The sequence below is a fragment of the Erpetoichthys calabaricus genome, chromosome 1 (assembly GCF_900747795.2).
Source record: "Erpetoichthys calabaricus chromosome 1, fErpCal1.3, whole genome shotgun sequence".
NCBI lineage: Eukaryota > Metazoa > Chordata > Cladistia > Polypteriformes > Polypteridae > Erpetoichthys > Erpetoichthys calabaricus.
In genome coordinates this window covers 288,321,454-288,338,656 of record NC_041394.2, presented here as the reverse complement: position 1 = coordinate 288,338,656, position 17,203 = coordinate 288,321,454, and the positions used below count along the sequence as shown (strand labels likewise).

General features: G+C 37.1%; 1 protein-coding gene across 1 annotated transcript in view; it reads left to right on the top strand.

Annotated features, from left to right (window-relative positions):
• Positions 1–574: 574 nt before the first annotated feature.
• si:ch211-245j22.3 (uncharacterized protein LOC563798 homolog) overlaps positions 575–17,203 on the top strand; it is a 56,462-nt gene continuing 39,833 nt past the window's right edge. The window contains exon 1 of the mRNA XM_028813556.2: positions 575–648. Coding sequence (XP_028669389.1) covers positions 578–648 — 71 coding nt within the window. The 5' untranslated portion in view covers positions 575–577. The remainder of the gene's footprint in view (positions 649–17,203) is intronic.

The window sequence follows — 17,203 nt, the reverse complement described above, 5'->3', positions numbered from 1 at the left end:
TAAACTGCTGTTTCCAGAGATCTGCAAAGAAATAAAAATGATAATGCTGGGTTCAATTGATCATTAGACAACCTTATGTAAAAAAACTGATTTAAAATGAAAAAGTCAATGACCTGCAGCAGGGTCCCTTTTATTGAATTTAGTAATTATAATAATAGTTTTGCTACATCCATTGGGCTTGTGATGGAGAAACATTAATTTTACTGATTAGAACAATATTCATGACCAAGGACAACTTATGGCAACTGAATTAGCAATAATCAATGCTTTTGTTGTGCTTTGCTTTTTTTTAATTGTTCAATCACTAACGAAACACAGTAAAAGGATAATCATGTGCTATACTCTAATCTAAATTAATCAAACCATCTAACGTAAAAGCCACTTAATTCATACCATGATTAAGCTGCATTTTACTTGGGCCAATTACTTGTAAAATGCATCTAACCAATTTCATTTTAGCAGATTAAGCCTCGCTGTTTGAGAGCACCTTGCTATTTTAGCTCTTAGGGTAATCCCTGGCTCTGATATAAATTAGGAATTAATGGCTTTGAAAAGAAAGATTCACAGAGACCAGCAAATGGGGCAAGCAGCTTTATTACCCCGCAGAAAAGGAGGTACCTATGTTATGGAGCTACATGAGTGGTATAGGTAATTCTACTACATTGTTATTAAAACTAACTTAAAATGAAACATTATTCACCTTGCTTTTACTTATAAATCTTTAAATTTTTTTGTTCCCTAAATTTCAAAAACTAAATTCTTTGTCTTTGCAGACTGATGATGTAAAGGTAGAAATGCATTATATTACTCTGTTAAAACAAATCTGATCTGCTGGATGTCTAAATATGAAATAGTTTCAGATTGTTATTTTTTAAATTTTAATATCATTAGGTTTATAACAAAACTTATGAAAAACAAATTCTTTTCTGCATTCATTTTCATTTCTATCTTAATTAATATAATCAATCTTTTTTTTTTTAATTGCAATCGATTTGGCTTATAATTATCCAGCTTTAAGTCAAGCTGTTATTTTCCTTTCCTGTTTGTTTAAAGCTAATTTAATAGTTTGTTTTAAAATTACTTTAAAATTATTGCATTACTATGAACAAAATGAACAGAATTTCTTAAAACAAAAATCCAGTGTCCATGAGCTGTCCAAAATATTTTGCAAGATTTTAAAAAATTTGTTATGAAATTGCTGGAGAATACTCAGAAGATGTCTAAATGTATTGTAAATGCACCAGTAAGAAATGAGTTTGCATCCTCTTATGGCGCCAATCTGGCCTGGATTCGTAACCACTTCTTTATTCTTCAATAACTTCATCAAAACTCTGAAACCTTTTCCAATGAATGGCATCTTTGAGGCCGAAATCTGAGGGGGCAAGATCTTGAACGGTAGGCTAGAAGGAGAAAAAACAGTTCATCTAAAATTTTCAATGTTTAAAACCCATACTGTATCACCATACATTGTCAAGTGAAAAAGGATTTTTCTATGGTTGCAAAATATTTTGGACAACCTTCATAACTCTGGTCTAATGTTGGATTGTTCTAGGTATGTTTGTGTCATTTCAAAGTTTAACATTGAGTCTATAATATGGCAACCTCTTGCTGTGCTTTCCTGCATTGCTTCTTTTCTCAGCTGCACTTGCCCAGTCACTGGGACCAGAGCTGTGTTGTGTTTGTGTGTATGTGTGGAGAAGCTCTCATGTAAGCAAAAACATCTACTTCATACCACACATGGTATTCTATTAAAATGACATTGTCACTGTACATTTACATGCATTTTGTGACACCATGCTCCCATGGAGTCTCCATGCATCCATCTTTGGAGGAATGTGAAAGATTATCCTGGCAGCTTGAACACAAAGTAGAAACAACTTCAGGATGGGATGTCCCTCACATCAAGCCAAACAAGAGACACCAATTAATCTTTCATGCATTACCTGGAGAAGGATTCATTCTGACACATTGTGAATATACATCTTCCACATTGACCCTAAGTCGGCTTGAATATGAGGCAAGAGCTGTAGTTCTGGGAGACCCGAGCACTAACAACTGGGTCACCCATACATATAAAGGTACCGAACGACTAACAGAAGAATGCTTAATTAACCTTTATGTCTTGTAATTTATTCCTTTAGCAACACAAAATGGTTGTAGCCAGTACTTTTAATAACAATTACCTCTGTTTAACTATTATTTGAGTTATTCAATTACTGTAAATAATGCAAACAAGAATGTAAACATTTGTTAAGTGTTACTTTTATTAATTAATGCCATAATTTCATAAGGCCAGTATTAATTTAAAGAGACATTCCTGTAACATTGGAAGCTTCTATCTTGAATCACTAATATGAATTGTATTGTTGTTAAAACAATATCGTTGCTCATTTCCACTTACACCTCATAAATTCTGCTTGGTTCATACATCATAGTAATGGCGTTATGCCTCACTCCCGCCAGCAACCCCATATGCAAAGTGCAAACCTGTGACCACATACTCTTCATTACTCCTACAGAGCACAAAATGGATAGCCTGTCAGTTTAACTACAGGACTGGAATTAAATGTCGTCAAGCTGAAGCTAAAATATTTGTTCACATCATGAAAAAAGACAAAGCTTTCTAGTGAAGACATGAAGAAAACAAGATGTTTCATAAACTATCTAAACCCGAATACATTAACATAATTTGTAAACATTACATGCAATTACAGGATAAATGTATCTTGCATGGGCTACACAATCCCTGAAAACTAGGTTCTTTTATCTCAAGCCTAATGTTATCCAAATGACACCCACACAGACCTCAAAACAGCCATCAGAGGACAAAGCGCACAAACATGAGAGGAATTAAAAAGCACTTAGCTTGGTTTTTAATGCTAGTTTAATTTGGAACATGCAAGCATGTCATTATCATTATAAGTAATGCATCACAAGGGGCTTTGGGGACAATAAAAACATGGACAGGTTGTTCTGCAGCTCATATAGCGTATCATATTCTTAATGCCAGTTAAAATACTGATATTTGTATGCGCGAATGCAAGCTAAATATACAGTGCATCCAGAAAGTATTCACAGTACATCACTTTTTCCACATTTTCTTATGTTACAGCCTTATTCCAAAATGGATTAAATTCATTTTTTTTCCTCAGAATTCTACGCACAACACCCCATAATGACAACGTGAAAAAAGTTTATTTGAGGTTTTTGCAAATTTACTAAAAATAAAAAAACTGAGAAATCACATGTACATAAGTATTCACAGCCTTTGCTCAATACTTTGTCGATGCACCTTTGGCAGCAATTACAGCCTCAAGTCTGGTTGAATATGATGCCACAAGCTTGGCACACCTATCCTTGGCCAGTTTCGCCCATTTCTCTTTGCAGCACCTCTCAAGCTCCTTCAGGTTGGATGGGAAGCGTCGGTGCACAGCCATTTTAAGATCTCTCCAGAGATGTTCAATCGGATTCAAGTCTGGGCTCTGGCTGGGCCACTCGAGGACATTCACAGAGTTGTCCTGAAGCCACTCCTTTGATATCTTGGCTGTGTGCTTAGGGAGGTTGTCCTGCTGAAAGATGAACCGTCGCCCCAGTCTGAGGTCAAGAGCGCTCTGGAGCAGGTTTTCATCCAGGATGTCTCTGTACATTGCTGCAGTCATCTTTCCCTTTATCCTGACTAGTCTCCCAGTCCCTGCCGCTGAAAAACATCCCCACAGCATGATGCTGCCACCACCATGCTTCACTGTAGGGATGGTATTGGCCTGGTGATGAGCGGTGCCTGGTTTCCTCCAAACGTGACGCCTGGCATTCACGCCAAAGAGTTCAATCTTTGTCTCATCAGACCAGAGAATTTTCTTTCTCATGGTCTGAGAGTCCTTCAGGTGCCTTTTGGCAAACTCCAGGCGGGCTGCCATGTGTCTTTTACTAAGGAGAGGCTTCCGTCTGGCCACTCTACCATACAGGCCTGATTGGTGGATTGCTTCAGAGATGGTTGTCCTTCTGGAAGGTTCTCCTCTCTCTACAGAGGACTTCTGGAGCTCTGACAGAGTGACCATCGAGTTCTTGGTCACCTCCCTGACTAAGGCCCTTCTCCCCCGATCGCTCAATTTAGATGGCCGGCCAGCTCTAGGAAGAGTCCTGGTGGTTTTGAACATCTTCCACTTTCGGATGATGGAGGCCACTGTGCTCATTGGGACCTTCAAAGCAGCAGAAATTTTTCTGTAACCTTCCCCAGATTTGTGCCCCGAGACAATCCTGTCTCGGAGGTCTACAGACAATTCCTTTGACTTCATGCTTGGTTTGTGCTCTGACATGAACTGTCAACTGTGGGACCTTATATAGACAGGTGTGTGCCTTTCCAAATTATGTCCAATCAACTGAATTTACCACAGGTGGACTCCAATTAAGGTGCAGAAACATCTCAAGGATGATCAGGGGAAACAGGATGCACCTGAGCTCAATTCTGAGCTTCATGGCAAAGGCTGTGAATACTTATGTACACATGCTTTCTCAATTTTTTTTATTTTTAATAAATTTGCAAAAATCTTAAGTAAACTTTTTTCACGTTGTCATTATGGGGTGTTATGTGTAGAATTCTGAGGAAAAAAATGAATTTAATCCATTTTGGAATAAGGCTGTAACATAACAAAATGTGGAAAAAGTGATGCGCTGTGAATACTTTCCGGATACACTGTAGGTGTTAAAGATGGAAATGTCAACATAAATATATTTTTAATAAACAATTAAAGCACAAACCACAGTGACATACTAATTATTGATTACACTGTAAAAATTGCCAGCATTCCACAGGAAGTAACTGTAATTTTCACAATAAAATACTGTAATGAACAATGTATTGTATAATCACAGCAGGCCTTTACACCATCTCCGGTCATGACATAACAAATAACTGTAAAATTCTATGTGAAGTGGTTCATGTTTCATTGTGGAACATTTTCAGTTTCTGTATTTTCATACCGTTATACTTATATGTGTGGTAAGATGACAGTTAAAAGTGAAATCCTGGTTATAGGGGCACCGATGGAAACTTGTTTGATATTATACAAACATTGGAAAGTTTTAATTCACAAAGTGAACCACAAACACAAGGAGTAAGTGACCAAATAGTGAGGTGGGCAGGAGAAGGACTTTAGGGACCTTCAGAACTCAACTTGATGTCAATTTTGGGGAAAATAATTGAATATACTTAAAAAACCTGCAAAATACATTACATTAACTGTGTATTTTTACAGTCAAGAATCTGTAATTCAATAAATGCGTATTTTTAAATAAGCTTACATTTAAAAAGTGTTTTAGCTGTCAATATCAATTAATTGTTTCACTTAGAAAGACTATTTTTGTGAATAATTGTTGCATTGTTGTAAAGTCACAATGGAACAGAAAAGTAAATTTGCATAAAGCTAGTATATTTGCATAAGAATCGTCCCCTTTGCAGCAACATTGTAAATTGTTCCTGATGATTCCCACACCTTATCAACTTCAAGATGGCTAGCAAGCTAACTGTTGTGTGTGTGTGTGTGTGTGTGCTGAAGGTTATTTTGTGGTTGTGGAAGCTGATTTATGGTGGGGTCTGTTTCGATAAACTGATGAACTGGTAGCACACCCATAACAAAAACAATCATTTCTTTTCCACCACACAACATGAACTAGTTTTACTAAACATTGATTGTGTATCAGTGCATATAAATAGTTTGTTTTGTCTGACTGACAGCAAAATGATTGGTACCTGAACTACTAGTAATTTAATTGTCAGGTTACAAAGAGTTGTTTTTCACAGTGTCATTTAACTCAAACTGTTTTAGTAAATTTACAGTAAATTACTGGCTACCTAATTGCAGTACTAGTACAGTTAACATGTAAAAATTTAACAATTGCCTGTTATTCAATAGCAGCGTACTGTTAAATAACATTAATTTTGTGGCTCAGTTTACTGTGAACTCACTATATAATATTGTATTTTTGTTGTAATATATGGTAATATTGTACTGAGAAAGTAATTTACTGTAAATTTACTATCAAATTTTTTACAGTGAACATTACAATGAGACAACATTATGTAAAATAGCAAAACCTAAAACTGTAATTCTTCTGCTATGGCTCTTAGCATTATGTACATTGTATTTTTATTTCCACATGCTGTTTTGTTTTCTTTTTGTTAATCTAAGAAGAATGTTCCCATTAGGTTGAAAGCTTGTATATGGTGCTATAATCATTAGTTCGTTGAATTCTAAATGTTTCTAGGTCTCTTGTCTGGGAGAGGATTGTCACTAGTGGAGGTTACAGCAGATTAGACTGACAGCTTTTGTCTAGAACTTAAACAGAAAAATAATCCATAATAATTTCTAAAGCTTTGGTCACACCATTTTCTTTATAAAAGTATAATTTCATTCACAATTCATCTTTTGTTTCATATTTCTATACTCAGTTCAATTCAATTCAATTTTTTCCTATTTCATGCACTTACTTATGAACCTAGCATAGTATATCATAAAACAAATATAGTACGAAAAAAGTAAAGCATAAACACAAAATATGATGTTGGAAGTTAAACAGAAAAGCATTAAGCAATATATAAAAATACATATATGGTAGGTACAGTATATGGGCATCCATCCATCCATTACCCAACCCGCTATATCCTAACTACAGGGTCATGGGGGTCTGCTGGAGCCAATCCCAGCCAACACAGGGCGCAAGGCAGGAAACAAACCCCGGGCAGGGCACCAACCCACCATAGGGCACACACCAAGGACAATTTAGAATAGGCAGCGCACCTAACCTGCATGTCTTTGGACTGTAGGAGGAAACCCACAAAGACACGGGGAGAACATGCAAACTCCACGCAGGGAGGACCCGAGAAGCGAACCCGGGTCTCCTAATTGCAAGGCAGCAGTGCTACCCACTGCGCCACCGTTCCGCCCTAGTATATGGGCAGAGTACCTTTAATTGCAAATTCCAGACTGTCCCAGGTCATCCATACAGGATTACTCTGTAGATGAATGGCAACAGTTTCATTGGGAACCAATTTGTCTGCAAACAGATCCACGATGTGTGATGACTGACAAAGTACCATCATGGACACTGTGATGAGAAAAAAAGAAAAGCTTAATAATGGTAAACTAGAAAAGGTATTTGAATTGAACCCATTTGAATTGGGTTCTTTTCACTTGGACGTCACTTCCTTTGCAACAAGTCCACATGCCCAAAAAGCCACTCTAGTTTTCCTTCCACATCCCAAACACATATTTTTGGTTAACTGGAGACTCTAAGATGGTCCTGTGATAGACCTGTTCAGGGCTGTTTCATGCTAGGATAAGCAGACACCATTGCCCTGATCTGGACTTAATAATACATTTAATTATATAGCGCCTTTCCCATGCTCAAGGCACTTACAGAATAAATAAAGAACGGCAGAATATACAGTATATAGCATTGTACAAACCAGATAAATAAACAAAGAAGATTAAGACAGTAAATTCTGAAAAAAAAAACAGACAACATAATTGATGGTCTCGCACACACATACAGGTTACATGAGCATCTTGACAGAGAAGTAAACTGAGAGAAAGGTAATAAAGTCAAGTAGAGCTAAAAGCCTTCCTGAACAGATGAGTTTTGAGTTGTTTTTTAAAAGAATTCATGGAGTCAGCTGACCTGATTAATTTTGGTAGGTCATTCCAGAGTCTGGGCGCTATACAGCTGAAGGCCCTTAGATAGCAGATAAAGAGAATAATATCACTGATGCCTCCTGTGGTGTTCAAATCTTATTGAAAAACTGAATGAACATTAACTGGGCTTTAAAGTGGATGGGACAGCCTTTTTAATATAACTTTATTTATCTCGAACTGGCTAAACAAAAAACGAGCTAGAGTCTAGTGTCGAGCAGCAACAACAGTATTAAATATTGCAGTCTGCTTCTGAATGTACAGCGTTCACATTGAGACTCAGATACCCAAATCACGACTTGGTTATCTGCACCTTTCAAATTTATGCAACGAGGCTGCAGGGTTGTTATTACAGATCTGTCATTTACATCACTGAAATGCAGTCCTGTCACAGCCCAGCTTAAAAGATAAATTAATAGGTTATCTCAGGTTAAACAATGCTTGAACAGAAGCCTTGACTGATTTGAAATTTCTTTCAGAGTAATGATTTCCCAAAACCCGCAGTTATTAATATTATGTCACCAGGGAAAAATTATATTGATTTTTTGGCAGATCCATTTTTCATGGTCTCTAATATTAAACCTGACAGATACAGCCTGTACTTTGGTTTTGAAAGAACAATTCTCAAATTAGACCTTTGCGGGGAATGCGATACCTGGTTGAAATTAACTCAGAAATCATATATTGCAGTTTCTATATGCATAGTAGAATTCGTCAATTAAGAAGAAAGTGCACAATTTATTGTGGGGTGGTGCTCAGTGACAACAAAACAAGCTTATATATTATTAAAGTGATTTCAGCAATTGTCGGAGCAGTCCCAGAGGCCACTTTTACTTTGTAGGCACACTCTCTCTGGTGGCGTCTGCCAGAGATAAAGACATCTGGTCCATGCTTAATAAGCAGTTTCATGGAGTTTCAAACATTGTTTCTCACAGGGAGATAAGCTCTGCTATTTATGCCTTAGACCAATACAAGTGTCTGTTGCAGTCATTTCTAGGCAGCATTTAAACCCTGCCTTCAAGGCAAGGCACCCTGTCTGCAAGTATTCTCCTTTATCTTCAGATTAGTTTCAACAAATACACCAAGAGTAGGTTTGTAATTAGTCAGTTGCAAAGCAATACTAAACACTTACATGACCCTGGCATTTACTTAACTGATGTCAGTCCTGTTGTGTCATGCTCCACAAAATGAAGTAATTCAATGTGTAAAATGGCACAGCCCCTGGCTAAAGGGATACCCCCAATGAGCCATAAAATCATTTGTTGTTCTAAATAGAGTCTGCTGGCTCCCACACAAATCTTAGGCCAGAACAAATGTGTTGTAAAAATGGATGGATGACTTCTGTTGTGTGTGCACATGAATTAGGATTGCATAGCATAGCTGACCAATACTTAGCTGATAAGTACAACACACCCACGAAAACATCAATTTATAGATTATAGGAAGTGTCACAAGTGTGATGAAATAACCCTGGCCCATATCTCACAATTGCTGTTGATGGGTTACTTTAGGGTTCTGCCGATTGAGCAGGTACACCAAGTCAGGAGTAAAAACTTCATTTTCTTCACCTATACCTAGATGCGCATAGACTTGTAACATAATGCATTATAATGTTGGAAGTAACTGTAACAAAAGGAGGAATAGTAGCCATTAAGGGATGTATCCATCTAGAAACTATGTTGTTTCTAGTGTGCTGTGACAATCAAAATTTGGTTGTATCAAGATATCTAGCATGTCCAAAGTAAAGGCTCTCACTTCGATGAACAACCTGAAACTACAATGCCTGATTTCATGAGTCAAGCTCCTGCCTCCTGAGGCTGTAGCAACTGTTTCCATATTCTGATCCCTCCATCTGCATAGTCAAATAGGAAGCAAGACTTACTGTATTACATTTAAGCAGTGATTTTGCTTACTATTGCTAGCCCATCTGGTGTTCTCTGTAAGGCCAATTTCTGTCCCTTTGTAGTCAAATAGCAAAATGAGCATACATAAGTTTTATATTTGTACTGTATAGCCTAGTTTGTATCTATTGCAATGTCATGACAGAATGGAAATCTGAAACTGACTAACTCAATCAACTGAAACATGACATTTACAAATGTCTGGAAGGAGCATCTAAATCTTGTGTGGTCTGGGTCAGTGTTTGAGTGCACCCTACACTTTATTAGGGCCATTTGCATGACAGCTAATAGGCCAGAAAACAGACTGATGAGGATATGGTGACAACTTAGCTGTAAACTAACCAAACCATTTAATTGTATCCTTTCATATTTCTTATATTCCATATGTTATATGTTATGTTATGTTCTTTTACATACCATGAGGGTTGTGACAGATGCCACTAAGATGGGGGATCCAACCCTATATGCTCCACCGTAGCCACCGCCAGGGGGTGCCTGGATATCCCCTGGACTAGAGTATGCAGAACTTCCCTTGCAGCACTTCCGACACACCCAGAAGTGCTGCTGGATGTTAATCAGGGAACACCTGCAACACATCTGGGGACTGGATAAAAGGGGCAGCCTCACTCCAATCAGGGAGCCGGAGTCAGGTGGAGGAAGGACGGAGCTTACCAGTGAGGAGTTGGAGGTGGCTGAAGAAGCAGTGAGGAGTCTAGAGAGACTGTGTCTGTGGTGATTTGTACATTGTGTGTTGTCTTGGGGGTACGGGTTGTAAATAAACGCGTATGATTTAAGACTGTTCTGTGTCAGCCTGTTGGTGTCCGGGTCCAACATGTTCACAGGGTCAATAGCTAAAACTTACCAAGTCTATGTCCCAGTTAAACATATGACTTCCAGTTCATAGCTGTTGACCATTAATCATTTTATCAATTTTTATGCTATGCAGATTTTTAAGCAGGCCAAACACATTAACAAAACCCCATATGTATAGCCATCTTTTCAGGACTTTTCTATTCCAGTTCATGCACTGCATGAACAAAGGGGCCTCATTTTATAATCATTAGGAACAATCCAAAAGATGGTTTACTTTAAAAATTTAAATAAGATTTTTTTTCAGGAAATTTTTGTAACTGACCAAGGGAGTTTTTTTTCGTTAATAGAGGCGTTTTTCCCTATCTTTTCACACAGTTCCAGATTTATGATGTTAGAGGCTGATGGCTTCAAGATAAGCAACTGTCTAGGAAAGATAATTTTGATGTATTTCCAAAAACAAACCCAAGCAGATAAGATCCACCGTAGGATTATATATATTGCATGTGCTCAGAGGGGAGAGAAAGGTGCTGTGCTACTTGTTTTTCTTTCTGTTCTGCATTGATCTTCTTTGGATAAAATAAATCTTGGAGGTAATTTTAGGATATTTTCAGAAAGTAACTTCATTTGCTGAACTGTAAGGGATGTGCAGGCAAATAGAGTTAGCCCACTTACTGTCAGATTAAAGAAGTGTTACAAGGAGATAAGGGTATGTGAAAGACTTATCTACCACATACCATGACCTCTTGTGCATATGACTAGTAAAAAAGAAATAAGGACTAAAAAATAAAATCAAGTGCCTGACCACATTCTTTCCTATTAGCAAGGACAGATGAATTCATAAATGCAGATGCTTGGACTTTGTTATGAGAAATAAAGGAAAGCCTCTTATGGAATGTCCCAGGCAGTGTGCTTAGCATTTTGAACTTCATTCCTCCTAAAGCCTCCCACTTGTTTGAACAGATGGAGCAACTGAAGCAGTAAAATACAGAATATTAAGGTTCTGTGCAAGCATCTAGCAGATATATTTAATTCAATTCACATTATTTATGTACAGCCCTTTTCAATGAGTACAGGCTTAGAGTACTACAAGACATTTATAGGTAAAATACAAATAACACATTTTATACAAATTTTACAAAGTACAGTATCCATCCATTTTCCAACCCGCTGAATCCAAACACAGGGTCACGGGGGTCTGCTGGAGCCAATCCCAGCCAACACAGGGCACAAGGCAGGGACCAATCCCGGGCAGGGTGCCAACCCACCACAGGACACACACAAACACACCCACACACCAAGCACACACTAGGGCCAATTTAGAATCACCAATCCACCTAACCTGCATGTCTTTGGAATGTGGGAGGAAACCGGAGTGCCCGGAGGAAACCCACGCAGACACGGGGAGAACATGCAAACTCCACACAGGGAGGACCCGGGAATCGAACCCAGGCCCCCAGATCTCCCAACTGCGAGGCAGCAGCGCTACCCACTGCGCCACCGTGCCGCCCAAAGTACAGTATGTAATGTACAAACATTAAAATACAGATTACATTAAAGAAGGTAAAAATATGAATATTAAATTTATGTGTAGTCATCCATGGTGGACAAATAAGTTCTGAGATGTTTCAGGTGAGAAAGACAGAAGTTTTTGTTATTTCAAATAAAGAAGACTGAAGTTGCTATGTAAGTTAAATTATACTCAATAAGTATGATGCCGGAGAATGGTAACGTGTTGCATGTTGATTAGCACATGCAAGTATGAATTTTACATGACAATAATTTTAATAATAAACTTATCAAATGGATCCTAACAATACACTGTATTTCCATTAATGGATGTACTGTGGTTATTGTAGTGGTTATCATTGAGATATGTCCAGTTGACATTACAAGAGAGGAAATCAAAAACTCCAGTCAGTAGCAACACTTAACAAAATAAACCTTGTCTGGGTTTGTGGTCAGTTACTAAAAAGTCATAGACAATGTCAGATACTCAGACTGACACAGTTCAAAAAACCTAGGGTGACTGGCCTCCCGCCCTACTGGACATTCTACATACAGTGTTATATACGATTGTGCTGGGCAGTCTAGTAGCACAGTCTTAGATTCCATGGCTCCTGGCATCTCTGGTGTTTATCCCATGGGTAGGAGAACAGCTTGGCAGTAGAGCAGTGGCACCAAGGTTCACAGCAGAATACCGAGAAGAGAAACAGGATGGAGGAGGATTAGTAATGATTCATAATTATTGTGTTACTTATATTTTTGCACAAATAACTAAAAGAAAGCACACTTAATCAGTAAGTCTAACCAGAGTATGCTAGACTAAAGTAGTGAGTTTTCAGCCTGGAGTTAAAAACTGAGACCAAACAGGCACGCTGCAAAAAATGAAATCTACGCAAGTGAAAAGTATTTTTATCATGATGTTAATTAAACATATAGTAAGTGGAAACCAGTGTAAAGAGTTAAGAACAGGAATTATATGGTCATATTTCCTACTTCTAATACTTATTCTTACACTGCAGTAATCAATTCTGCTAGAAATAAATGCACTAATCCATTTATCAGTAGTCTTTATATTTAGAAACTATCTTCATTTTTTATTATTTTTAAGTTGGGGAAAAATTAAGTTTTAAAATGTTTTGTAATGTGCGTTTAAAAAGATAAATTGTTGTGAAAGATAACACCTAAGCTGTAATATATGTGTGTGTCATTGTCTTAAGATACATTCTGAGGTAATGACAAATGTATTCTTTTGATTAAGAGTCATTGTACTATTTGTCATGTTAATGAGAATCAGTCAAGTAAGAAAATTCCAATTTTCAATACTTCTGGGAATCTATTTTCTAAAAATTTCTCCTGGGATTAATACAATTATCTATCTATCTATCTATCTATCTATCTATCTATCTATCTATCTATCTATCTATCTATCTATCTATCTATCTATCTATCTATCTATCTATCTATCTATCTATCTATCTATCTATCTATCTATCTATCTATCTATCTATCTATCTATCTATCTATGCCTAAATATATGGACATTTAAATGACTGTCAATATTTAGTTTCAAGAGTGGCTTGGCCTATATAGTATCTTCAGTGATATTCCCACAGTAAAGCCAAATAAAATAGGTTCCTGACATTTTCCCATAAATGAGCTCCCTTTACTTTCATGGTGATTGCACTGTCATGTAATTCCTCTCAGCCTTAATTGCTGATATTGGAACGATCAATTACTTTCTCACCAATGAATCATATAAATGTAGGTCTCTATGTTTCTGCTTGTTCTTCTGCTCTGACTCTCCTTCATTGTTGATTTTGCCACCTTCTAGGTCACCCCCAGATTCTGGTTCTAGATAATCCAATAGTTGGTGATGTATTATTAATGACTGACAGAAGCTTTCTTGAAAATTTGGATAGTTTAGCTTAATGTACTGTATGTTACAGACTAACACACAAAGAAAATGGATAATTAACAAGAAAAAGTGCTAGAAACTGTCTAGACCTCATTAGGCAATTGTACTGCACTGGGCTTATACTTATTTTGTAATTAGAATAAACAAATACTTAATAAAATACAACATAAGCATAACATAACACACCAATGAAATTACAGTACGTTAAATGTTCAGATCAGTATCTGACATTTATTTTTTTCTTCACCATGTATGCAGTATTTTGATACTAAGCCTTATGCTATAGTTTTAAAATTCAGCCATATTTCAAATATTATCTCTCCCCATTTGCCTGTGAATAACCTTAATTTGCTTTAATTTTAAACACTCAGTGTATTCATCACATTAAACAAGCTCCATGGAGTGAACAATCCCCTCCTTTAAATTAGCACCCTTGGTGTTGTTAATCCAAAGTCTTGTTAATCACAAAACTAAAGACAGAAGAACAATAAATGATAAGCACAACCAAACAGTTAAAAGTGCTCCAGTATGCCTCAGAGCTGTATATGCAATAAAGTGATGGTTATGTTGATCATGTACATCACTTTGGTGGCAGGTCTTAAATTTAGTTTGTAATCACTGTTCTATGTGGCATAGCTTGCATGTTGCCTTGTGAGCTAAAAAGTTCCTATATTATTAGAAATCTTTGAAACAGGGTTGTAAAGCTATTTTTTTCAGTTACCCACCCTCACCTATCTTTTCTCAGAATGTGTTTCTAGTATGTGTTATTCTTTTTTTACTTATAGTTTTTGATTGGATAATGCATACATTACACAGCTACATTAGTTATTGTTTAAATGTTATAAACATCAAGTGAAAGTAATTTCACAGCACCTTTTATCTTACATATATCCTAGAAAAGAAAATATTGCACAAAATAGTTAGAAAGTGAATGAAATCTGAGACAGCTGCAAAATGAGTAAAAGCTGAGACAAGTTGAAGGCCAGCATACATAACTTTCCAAAGAGCTAGCGAAATAATTTGAAAGCGAAGTTATGTCGTGAATCAGTGAGCACATCAATCACAGACATAAACTTGGCCTTTTCTTTCAAAGCATTATCAAGAGATTCCAACATAATGGTTGAATCACTAGAGTAAATCCCCCCACCCATTATTAAATCCCTTTAATCCAGTTCAAGATTGCAGGGGCTGAAGTTTACCTCAATGCTTCAAGTGCAAGGCAGGAATCAACCCCCTGTACTGTGAAGATTCATTTAATGAATGCCATAATCTCAGAAAACAGAGAACCAGAAAAATATGTATCACGGAAATGCTGAAACCCGAGACCTTCACATAGCACATTTCCCCACTCTCATCAAGAGCCAGTTTAATGGCATCAACTCGCCTAACTGCACATTTGTGATGTGATACCCCAGAAAATCCACACAAGATGATGTGTGGGATGAAAAGTAACATTAGGTTTCAAGAGCTGTGAGGCTGAAGTGCTAGCCATCCTGCCATAAGTAAAATGTAAAGCTAAATATTTAGATACTTTGGACCTATAATACTATTAGGGAAAAAATATCAATTATTATTAAAATGTGATGCTGCATGTGCTCTAATGTGGCCTAATGTCAGTAAAGCAGTATTTATTTGCAACAATTAGAAGTTGCATTAAATGCATTGCATTAAGAAAATAAAAAAGAGTTATGACTAAACCACAAACATCATAAGTGAACAGTGTTACGAACAAGGAGTCTCAAGGCACGTAAGCCCCAAAAAGTACTTCCAAAAAATAATAATAATAATAATAATAATAATAATAATTCATTTTATTTATAAGGCACTTTACATTTGTAGTAAATCTCAAAGTGCTACATAAAAAATTAACAAAGACAAAACAGGATAAAAACAGATAAAACAACAATAATTAGTGGCATTCCTGTTAATATGCTTTCCTAAATAGAAAAGTCTTTAGCTGTTTTTTAAAACAGCCCACAATCTGCTGTGTTCTCAGGCTCTCTGGTAGGGCATTCCAGAGCCGTGGAGCAGTGGCTGCAAAGGCTCGGTCACCCATTGTATGAAGTTTGGTCACAGGGGGGCAAAGGCGGTGGGTATTTGTAAAGTGGAGGTTTCTTGGAGTGGATTGTAATATAAGGAGTTCCTTAAGATATTGTGTAGTAGTATAAATAGCAGGATATACCACTAAAACCCCTGCTTGATAAAAGGGCAAACACAAAATCTTTATAAAAATGAAAAGGTTTATTTTTCACATAATGCTCTGACACCCAGTGAAGCTCCATAGAGCACATAAGACATAAAGAGTTTGCTTGAAATGCAAGGCAATCCAAGCAAACAAGTCCTAAAGTGAAATACTAGGAATAGTCAAAATACAGATCAAAAGGCAAAAAAAAATCCAGTAGACCACAAAAAGCACAAGATAGAGCAAAAACACAGAACTCACCAAAACTCCCAAGCATTTTCAAAATGAACCACCTGGATCTGTGGGAGAGATCTGCAGATTTATAGGTCGTAGGGCAGTTCCTGGCAGAGATTGGCCGGTGGCTCCACATCTTGGGGGGCCATCCACAAAACATATGGAGTATAACTCAGGCAGCTTGCCCACATAGATACAATCAAAAACAAATAATAAATTAAGATAAATAACTAAAGTAACAAGAATATTCATAAAAGAATCAAAAATGAATTACACCAACATAAAACATGAATTTGAGCCCACTACATACTGCATCTGATGAAAAATGGAAGGAAAGAGACACGTAAGGGCACAACCAGCAGTACCTACATCATTCTCCATGTCCACACATGACTTTGTTGTTATATCTTAATGGATTACTGAGTGCATTCTTCAATCCTCCCAGAACGCTGTGCCCCCTTTTAAAGAGGGAGCGGAGGGGCAGATTCTGGCTGTGGCTGAGTCAACAGTTTTCCAAGTCAGTAGCAGTGGAGTCACAGGAGAAGGTGACAGACAAGTGTTTAAGACTACAGTCCAGCTGGTTTTCCCTTTATTTTGGTTCTCATGAAGGCAGGTGAATGATCATACCTATTAAAGCATATATTTACATACAGATGTATATATCAAGTTAAATAAACACCAGTTCACAGGTCAGTGTCATTGGTCAATATGTAATCAAACTCTTGTTAAAATAATTCCTGTTGACAAAAGAATGAGTCACTTAATAGTTGAGAGAAAACACAAAGTGTAACATCAGTTCCGGATAAAACAAAGCTCTGCTGGGTTCATGGTCCTGTAGAGCTTACAAAGTCCAAGTTCTGTTGACCCAGACCAACTCTTGGCATAAGAGAGAGTGGTTATGTGCATGATGCTAGGAAGTAGTTCTTCACACAAAGAGTTGTGGCAATCTGAAACAAACCACTGAGTCAGG